The following is a 9666-nucleotide window of genomic DNA, read 5'->3' as shown; positions in this document are numbered from 1 at the left end:
AAATAAAAATAAAAATGTCTCACATAGTTCGCACATAGTTTTGCTAACGAATAAAAAAAGATAAATCTATTGGTTGCCAACATGAGCCCACATATGCTCAAAGATATCATTTTGCAGTTGCACGTGAGTTTCCCAATCACGCATGTCTTGATGAAATTGGGTGAAGTGTTCAAATATTGCCGCTCCTCCATGCTCAGGCACAACATTCTCACCGTGAAACTGAAACCCTTGATCATACAGACGTTCCGGGCGCTCGTATTCTACGATCATATTATGCATGATCACACAAGAAGTCATCACCTCCCACATTTTCTGCGTGCTCCAGGTATTAGCAGGATACCAAACGATGCCCCATCGAGATTGCAAAACACCCTAGCACCCTCTTGCTCTTGGGAAAATCTTTTCCTCTTCTCTCCGACGGGGTCGGGTATTGTCTTGACAATAGTGGTCCACTGAGGATAGGTACCGTCACCCAGGTAGTAACCTTTGTCGTAGTTGTGGTCGTTGACAGTAAAGTTCACCGGTGGGCTGTTGCCTTCGGCAAGCCTAGCAAACACTGGCGAGCGCTGAAACACGTTGATATCATTGTGTGATTCATCCATGCCAAAGAAAGAGTGCCAGATCCAGGGATCTTCAGACGCAACGGCCTCTAGTATGACAGTGCAAGCCTTGACATGGCCCTTATACTGCCCTTGCCAAGCAAAAGGGTAGTTCTTCCACTCCCGGTGCATGTAGTCTATGCTACCAAGCATCCCTGGGAAACCCCTGCTGGCATTCATCGCCAACAATCGGGTTGTATCTTCAGCAGTCGGCTCTCTCAAGTACTCAGGGCCAAACACATCAATAACAGCCTTGCAGAACTTATACAAGGACTCTAGGCAAGTAGACTCGCTCATACGGACGTACTCGTCAATGAGATCACTGGGCAGTCCGTATGCAAGCATTCGGATGGCAGCGGTGCATTTTTTATAAGAGGAAAAACCTATCTTGCCAACGACATCCGCTTTGTACTCGAAATAGTCATCATAGCCGACCACTCCCTCTCTAATACGGTTGAAAACATGCCTACTCATACGAAAACGGCGGAGGAATTGTTGATGTTTGAACAACGGGTTTGCTGTATCAAAATAGTCCTTCCAAAGAAGGAAATGCCCGCTCTCTCGGTTGCGATTCAACGCCGGAAGGTGGCCTGGAATGGAGCCATGGAACAACGGCCGCTGGCTGTTGAGGTGGTGATGGACCAACACGGCAGTCAACATCTCCTCCTCGTCATCGGACGACGAATCACCGGAGTCGCAAAGGAAATTGTGAAAAAAGAACTCGTCAGTAGTGTCCATTTTTCTGTACCTTGACAAATTGTCGAACAGCTTGCGGGCAGCGACGAAGAAGACGACCGGCAAAGGGAGTCGCGGCGCGCACGGACCAGCTAGCTGCCCTGCCGGCGTCCGACGAGTGGGCCGTGCCGGTGAGGATCTGGCCGGGCAGCGAGGCGGCTTTTTGGTCGGGGGTGTGGGGGTGGGAAGCAGTCGGCTCCCTGGCGGCAAGACGTCGGCGGCGGGCGACGTGGGAGTGGGCGGCGTTGCTGAGAGTGGGCGGATGTGGGCGGCGTTGCTGAGAGTGGGCAGCCCGCAGAGTGGCCGGCAAAAATGGGTGGCGGCGTCGGCGACGAAGGAGGCGAGCAACGGTTGCTGTTGTATGGGGGCCAATGTGTCACCGACCAGCGGGCCCGGAGGGGAGGAGAAGGCGAGCGTGTGCGCATCCGTCGCGTGTCCGCGCCGACGCAAATTCGGCTCAAAAATGGGCCGGGAATGGGTCGTCCGCGGACGAAAAACAGACGCCCGTCCGTTTAGGTTGGCGCGTTGGGCCGCCTATTGTGTCCGCGCCGACCCAAACGGACGGCGACAGACGAAATGGATCGCCCCATTGAAGTTGCTCTTAGCAGCCGCTCCGACCCTTCATTGCAACTATGGTAGTGCTTCATTCCAGCTCCGGTGGCGCTTCATTACAACATGGGCGGACCTTCAACGACCCCCGCACGGTTCACTGCAGGTCCGGCACCCTCCTGGCGATGCTTCATCACAATGCCGGCGTGCCCCTCTGCTTCACCGGATGTTGGAGCCCCGCCAGCATCACAACATAGGTGACCTGACGGCGCCATGCCCCATCTGACATGCATTACAGTGGATGCTACAACGAAGCTCCCCAGGTAGCCCCCCTGTGCGTGCCGTCGATGCTCTGCCGCACTGGCCGAAAACGCCTCGGCTATGAGATGCTGACTGCTGCATCCTCGCTGGCATCGCAGCACCGATGACCTCGACGGCGTCACACCCCATCCGGCAACTCGCGAAGTGCGTGCAACAAGAAAGCATCGATGATGTGTGATGGCTGGATGGGCCTGTGAGCACTAGCTCACCGATGACGATGTTGATTTTTGGGGACAAGAGAGAGAGAGAACGCGAGCTAGCAGATGGGATTGACGCCCGAAACGGTGTGTTTCAGAAGATAACGAAAGAAGAGATAAACAGTTTAACGATCCTGTTGGGACACGTGACGCATGACGAAGAAGACTTAAGGAGACGAGAAATCAACCGGCTGAAAAGAAGAGGTTCCCGATAACCAATGGATCGTTCGCACCTGTGCACCGAAGCTTCTTTTTCACAAGGATGCGCCACGGTCAAAACAAAGATACCACACCTTTTCCTGTCAAAAAAAATGATAGCCACACCTTTTTTCCTTTTTGTACTTAGCTTCCTTCTCCGCTCGCCATACCGTGAAAATGTAACGTACTTTAATCCGTTGGACTGGCTTCGGGATTAAGGTAATCCAAACAGCGAGCAAACCCCACACCACACACAACCACACGCACGGACGCGCAGCAAGCTCTGAGAGCGTTCAGAGGCTATAAATACGCCCCCTCCACCTTCCAACTCGCCCCGTCAGCACGCGCAACACGCCTCCGGCCAAATCCACCACACCACGAACGACGGAACGAGTCGCTCTCCGGGCAGCAGAAGAGATGGTGGCGACGGGGGACGCGGAGGACGCGGCGGCGGGGTGCCGCGCGCGGGCGGCGCTGCTCGGTGCGTACGAGCTGGGCCGCACGCTCGGGGAAGGCAGCTTCGGCAAGGTGAAGCACGCGCGGCACCGCGCCACGGGGGACCACTTCGCCGTCAAGATCCTCGACCGCGGCAGGGTGCTCTCCCTCCGCGGCGCCGACGACCAGGTCCGCCGGGAGATCGCCACGCTCACCATGCTCGCCCACCCCAACGTCGTCCGCCTCCACGAGGTAATTAGTAGTACTAGTAGTAGTACTACCAATCGCGATCTCGGCTCCTGTTCTGCTAGTTCTCTTGCTGCTGCCTCTGCTAGATGCGTGTATATGATTAGAATATGGATAGAGTGCCCTTGGTTGAAAATTTGAGGAAGAAATGGTTTTTAAATTCAAATGCCTTGTCCTTGCTTGCGGGCAAGGATGCTTGAACTACGGGCACGCCACGGTTGGAATGGAATGGCGCTACAAATTATGAACCAGAGAGATTCCTTAAGGAAAGGGGTGGCTCGTGGTGGATATTGCAAAGCATCGTCATAATGTTTCCCTACATTCACAATAACACAAACCTACTCATAATTTTAGGGATTCTACTTTAGATATTAGTAGCAGTAGTACAAGTTCATTGCGCGTTGCACATGAACCCTATCGAACTGGGTTGCAAAACATTGACCATCTTGATGACCGGGAAGAATCGTGCTGCAATTTTTTAAAAGATAACGCCGGAGGGGGAAAGAGCCCATTAGTCGGGTAGTATAAGGAGAATGCTTTGTCAGCTCAGACGGTTGAGGAAGGCTTGTACTCGGGCGGGCGAGAACGTATCAGTACATCCGGCCGGCACGCCACGGCTGCAATTATCAACCAGAAATTCCCTGAAAAAAGAACGTGCAGATCGCAAGCACCATATAATACTTGTCTATATATGTTTTCGTACATTCATAGCACTTATCAATAATTGTAGCCTGTAGGGATTGCATTGTAGATTAGTATGCGCTACTAGTCTATACGTAGCGCGTTGCACGTAGACCACTAGACGTGTAGTAGCACGTGGAGTTGGAGGCAGATTCAACTCCAGGCTATGCTTCTTCATTTCAAGATTAATGCTTGATTTGGATCGCATGTGTCGCCGTTAAGTATATCCAATAATGTCAACCAGCTGCTGCACCGTCCTTATCTTTATGACTATGCCATAATCTTCTTTATTTTCTGAGACAGAATTTCTTTGGGCCTCTTGTGGTGCATATGAGCATATGAATTCGTCCACGTGGTCTGTTTAATTAACATAATTGTCATATTATTAATCCTGTCATTGTTTAACTCTTGATTTAGGTTGCTGCTAGCAAAACAAAGATCTATATGGTGCTTGAGTTTGTCAATGGAGGCGAACTGTTTGACAGGATTGTAAGCCCGTATAACTTTTACTTTCAACTATCTGAAAGCTTGATTTGTACTATAGAATTTTCTGCTGGATACATTGGTTAGTTCTAACACTTCGAGTTGATTTCTTTCCTGCAAATAAAAGGCAATGAAGAGAAAACTATCCGAACGAGAAGGAAGAAGACTTTTTCAGCAGCTAATTGATGGTGTGAGCTATTGCCATGGAAAGGGTGTCTACCACAGAGACCTCAAGGTACTGACTACTGAAGTATCAATTCCTTTCTTGAGCCATCTCGTCAATAGATTATCATCATTCTTATCCTCCATGAGTCATATACTTCGTGAGACAGCCATTATGGCCTACTGCTGTGTTCTCCTGACTTATCCCACTGTTACATGTTACAGCCTGAAAACGTTCTTATTGACCGAAAAGGCAACATCAAGATCTCTGATTTTGGTCTCTGTGCTTTGCCTCAACATCTCGGGGTATGAAAGAAAACCTTATCAGAGATTTCCATGTATTGATCATTATATTTTTCTTTGATTTTTCTTTGTGAGGATATTTTCATTTCACTGAATCTAAGGTCTGCAACTTTTCAGAAGGATGGATTGCTGCATACAACCTGTGGTAGCCCCAACTATATTGCACCTGAGGTAAAATACTGGCCACCTTGACCCTTAAAAAAAAAAACTGGCCACCTTGGGACCAGTTATTTGTTTCGCGGTATATTTGCTAATTCTTGTGCCAAATACATCCAGGTTCTGCAGAACAGAGGTTACGACGGATCACTGTCGGATATCTGGTCTTGTGGAGTAATTCTTTACATTATGCTCATAGGCCAGCTTCCATTTGATGACCGAAATATGGTTGTTCTTTATCAGAAGGTAGACATTCATTACAAAAAATAAAAACTCAACTGATATCTCGTGCTTTGTTCTAATAGTTCTCTGAAGCCATTCTAATAATACTACTGTTATCTGGTTGCGTGTAGATTTTCAAGGGTGACACTAAGATCCCGGAGTGGCTTTCGCCTGGTGCACAAAACCTTCTTAAGCGGATTCTTGAACCAAATCCGATGAAGAGGATCAACATGGCAGAGATCAAACTACACGAATGGTTTCAGAAAGACTATATTCCTGTTGGTCCATATGATGACGATGATGAAGATTTACGGCTTGGTGCAATTATGCCTGTCAAACAGGTATGGCAAGATGGCACAGACTGTATAATGGTGAAGACCAAGTTATGTCCTAATATAGGCATCTGTGTTGCGTATTTGTAGGCTTGTAGCCGCTGATCGGTGATTTTTTGTTTCCTTTTTTCTATCCTGAAGCAAATTAGTGAAGCACCCGGGGACAAGAGTACTCGTCAGATGAACGCTTTTCAGCTGATCGGAATGGCATCTTCCCTCGATCTTTCAGGGTTTTTTGAGGAAGAGGTATACAAATATTTTCAGTAATTTCTTTCCTGCCCCTCCATTGCTGTATTCAGAATGATTTAATCTGCAAAACTGGGAAAAAATCATATGCATAGTTTCTCAAGATGTTTTAGACCAAGATGATCACTGAATGTGCCACTTTGGCCTCGTAGAACAACTCGCCTCATCCAGCTGAACTTATTGCAGGGAGTGTCCCAGAGAAAGATCAGGTTCACATCAGCACTTCCACCAAAGGATTTGTTTGACAAGATTGAAGTGTCTGCGACGCAGTCGGGGTTCCACGTTCAAAGAGCGCATAGCAAGGTGAGCACAAGCTTCTCATCATCACATTGTAGAGACTTTTCGTCATCACATGATTGAGTACAACTTTTGAAGGAACTGAAAATGACATGCCATGTTATATTTCAGCTGAAAATAACGCGCAATTGCAATGGACCGAACAACCCTTTGCCATTCTTAGTCTGTGTCGAGGTATAATTCGGCGAAGCTGCACCTTTCTTCAGTGAAATGCGTGGGAACAGTAACCAACGGAGATCAACTGCTAACATCTGGGATGCTGTTTTTTCTTATCCCAGGTCTTTGAGCTTGGACCCTCTCTGCATGTTGTGGAGCTTCGGAAGTCCCATGGTGACACTGCAGTGTACAGACAGGTAGACAAGAGCGCTAACGACAACTGGGCTCGCCACTGCCCTAACTTCATTGTACACATCTTCAGTGCTGGTGGTTAGTGAGTGAATGACTCGATAATGTTGCTTCCTTGGATTGTGCTTTTGCAGCTCTGTGATAGGATATCGAGTGACCTGGGGATTGACAAGATCTTCAGGATGGAGCAGCTTTTTGACGACAATCTCCCCAGCTTCGACAGCAGAAGCGTGACGCCACTGGTTGCCTTGTGACGAGTGTTGTGCTGTACCCCCACACTGACAAGATGTTGTAGGACCCTAGGATCATAGCTCTTCAGGGATTGGAAATGACGGCGAGGGAGTAAGGATCGGATACAGTGTACAGAAGTATAGAAAATCGACTGGTGAAAACTGACTGTCGGCGATGTAAATGAAAAGAAAAAGTTGAAGAAAGGAACATTGACACATAAGAGATGAATTATTGACCTGGCGTTGTTATCTTATCTGCGCCATTCATCTCCACTTGTTCGAACCAATACACGGCACATATAGGAGTATATAAGAGTATGAGAAGGATCACTGTTCTGAAATAAATATACTCTAAGATTACAAATACAACCGTGAGGTACTAGCATAAGTTCAAAAACATAATCCAGGGAAGTTAAAATTCGAAATGAACTATTACTATCCCCTGCGTATCTTCTGTTATGGAAAAAATCATCCCGCAGGTTTTATTCCGTTTGGACTCCGTTTAATATTCTTCTATGAAAAAGGTCAAAAACACAGAAAAAACAGAAACTGGCACTTGGCACTGAGTTAATAGGTTAGTCCCGAAAAAGATATAAAATAGCATATTCATGCATATGAAACATCCAAAGTTGACAAGATAATAGCATGAAACCATCAAAAGTTATAGATACGTTGGAGACGTATCAAGCATCCCCAAGCTTAACTCCTGCTCGTCCTCGAGTAGGGAAGTGATAAAGACCGAATTTTTGATGTGGAATGCTACCTAACATATTTGTCCTTTGTAACTTCTTTCTTGTGGCATGAATGTTCAGATCCGTAAGATTCAAAATAATAGTTTACTATTGACATGAAAACAATAATACGTCAAGCATACTAGCAAAGTAATCATGAACTTTTGAAATAACAAGGCCAAAGAAAGTTATCCCTACAAAATTATATAGTCTGACTATGCTCCATCATCCCCACACAATGAATTTAAATCAAGCACAATCCCGATATTGTCCAAGCAATTGTTTTCGCACTCTTACTTTCTCAAACTTTTTCAATTCTCACGCAATACATGAGCGTGAGCCATGGATATAGCACTATAGGTGGAATAGAGTGTGGTGGAGGTTGTGAGGCAAAAAAAGGAGGAGATGGTCACATCGTCTCGGCGTATCAATGGCTATGGAGATGTCCATGAATAGATATCAATGTGAATGAGTAGGGATTGCCATGCAATGGATGCACTAGAGCTATAAGTGTGTGAAAGCTTAAAAAGAAAACTAGTGGGTGTGCACCCAACTTGCTTGCTCACGAAGACCTATGGCAATTTTGAGGAAGCCCACCATTGGATTATACAAGCCAAGTTATATAATGAAAATTCCCACTAGTATATGAAAGTGACAAAACAAGAGACTCTCTATCATGAAGAACATGGTACTATTTTCAAGCACAAGTGTGGAAAAAGATAGTAGCATTGTACCTTCTCTCTTTTTCTCTCATCATTTTTTTTGTTTGGGCTCTTTGGCCTCTTCTTTTTTTTCATTTTTTGGTGGGAATCTTTGGCCTATTTTTTTATTTCCTCACATGGGACAATGCTCTAATAATGATGATCATCACACTTTTATTTACTTACAACTCAATACTTAGAACAATGATGACTCTATATGAAATGCCTCCGGCAGTGTACCGGGATGTGCAACGATCTAGCTTAGTGTATGACGTTGAAACATCTCGCTAGCTATCTTACGATCATGCAATGGCAATATGAAAGTGACGACACATGTCATGAGACGGAACGATGGAAGTTGCATGCCAATATATCTCGGAATTGCTATGAAAATGCCATAATAGGTAGGTATGGTGGCTGTTTTGAGGAAGGTATATGGTGGGTTTGTGCGCCGGCGAAAGTTACACGGTACTAGAGAGGCTAGCAATGGTGGAAGGGTGAGAGTGCGTATAATCCATGGACTCACATTAGTCATGAAGAACGCATATACTTATTGTGAAAGTTTTATTAGTAATCAAAACAATGTGCTAAACGCATACTCCTAGGGGAAGGGTTGGTAGGTGTTAACCATCGCGTGATCCCGACCGCCACACAAAGGATGACAATCAATAAATCAATTATGCTCCGACTTCCTAACATAGCAGTTCACCATACGTGCATGCTACGGGAATCACTAATTTCAACACAAGTATTTCTAGATTCACAACACCCTACTAACATAACTCTAATATTACCATATCCATATCTCAAAACTAATTGTGAGGAATCAAACTTCTCTTACTAATCAGTACACTTGAATATGGAAGTTTTTATTATATCCTCTTTGGATTCCTATCATATTTAGGACTAATTTCATAGCACACGCCAATTACCAAGTTACTTAGAGAGAGCACTCTCAAAAAGATATAAGTGAAGATCGAGAGTTTTTATTTCTTAAAAATGTGACACCGCCGTGCTCTAAAAATATATTAAGTGAAGCACTAGAGCAAAGTTATCTAGCTCAGAAGATATAAGTGAAGCACATGCGAGCTAAATTGTCTAACTCAAAAGATATAAGTGAAGCTCATTGAGTATTCTAGCAAATTCACGATGAGTGCATGTCCCTCTCAAAAAGGTGTGCAGCAAGGATGATTGTGACAAAAAAACAAAGACTCCTATAATACACGACACTCCAAGCAAAACACATATCATGTGGTGAGTAAAAATATAGCTCCAAGTAACGTTACCGATGGATTGAAGACGAAAGAGGGGATGCCTTCACGAGGCATCCCCAAGCTTAGGCTTTTTGGTGTCCTTGAATTTGGCTTGGGATGACATGGGCATCCCCAAGCTTAAGCTCTTTCCACTCTTTGTTCCATTGTCCATAAGAGCATCACCCAAAACTTGAAAACTTCACAACACAAAACTTAAACAGAAACTCGTGATATCATTATCATA

At 45.7% G+C, this 9666-nt stretch overlaps 1 protein-coding gene across 1 annotated transcript; it reads left to right on the top strand.

Moving 5' to 3' along the window:
• Positions 1-2940: 2940 nt before the first annotated feature.
• On the top strand, positions 2941-7004 carry LOC123422427 (CBL-interacting protein kinase 17-like). The gene is made up of 12 exons (XM_045107689.1): positions 2941-3286; positions 4379-4450; positions 4572-4679; positions 4832-4912; positions 5027-5080; positions 5186-5311; positions 5419-5628; positions 5761-5865; positions 6052-6168; positions 6274-6336; positions 6441-6515; positions 6642-7004. The coding sequence occupies exons 1-12, from the start codon at positions 3017-3019 to the stop codon at positions 6759-6761; spliced, it is 1401 nt and encodes a 466-aa protein (XP_044963624.1). The 5' UTR covers positions 2941-3016; the 3' UTR covers positions 6762-7004.
• Positions 7005-9666: the final 2662 nt, after the last annotated feature.

This window comes from Hordeum vulgare, chromosome 1H (assembly GCF_904849725.1).
Source record: "Hordeum vulgare subsp. vulgare chromosome 1H, MorexV3_pseudomolecules_assembly, whole genome shotgun sequence".
Taxonomy (NCBI): domain Eukaryota; kingdom Viridiplantae; phylum Streptophyta; class Magnoliopsida; order Poales; family Poaceae; genus Hordeum; species Hordeum vulgare.
Note: the sequence above shows the minus strand (reverse complement) of the source record. Positions and strands in the feature narration are given on the sequence as shown.

What these genes read in the sequence shown, in the direction of transcription:
- LOC123422427 (XM_045107689.1), top strand. Translation starts at nt 3,017, where the DNA reads ATGGTGGCGACGGGGGACGCGGAGGACGCGGCGGCGGGGTGCCGCGCG. An exon ending in TGGTTGTTCTTTATCAGAAG is followed by an intron (nt 5,312 to 5,418) that starts GTAGACATTCAT and finishes GGTTGCGTGTAG; the next exon opens with ATTTTCAAGGGTGACACTAA. An exon ending in ACACTGCAGTGTACAGACAG is followed by an intron (nt 6,516 to 6,641) that starts GTAGACAAGAGC and finishes GTGCTTTTGCAG; the next exon opens with CTCTGTGATAGGATATCGAG.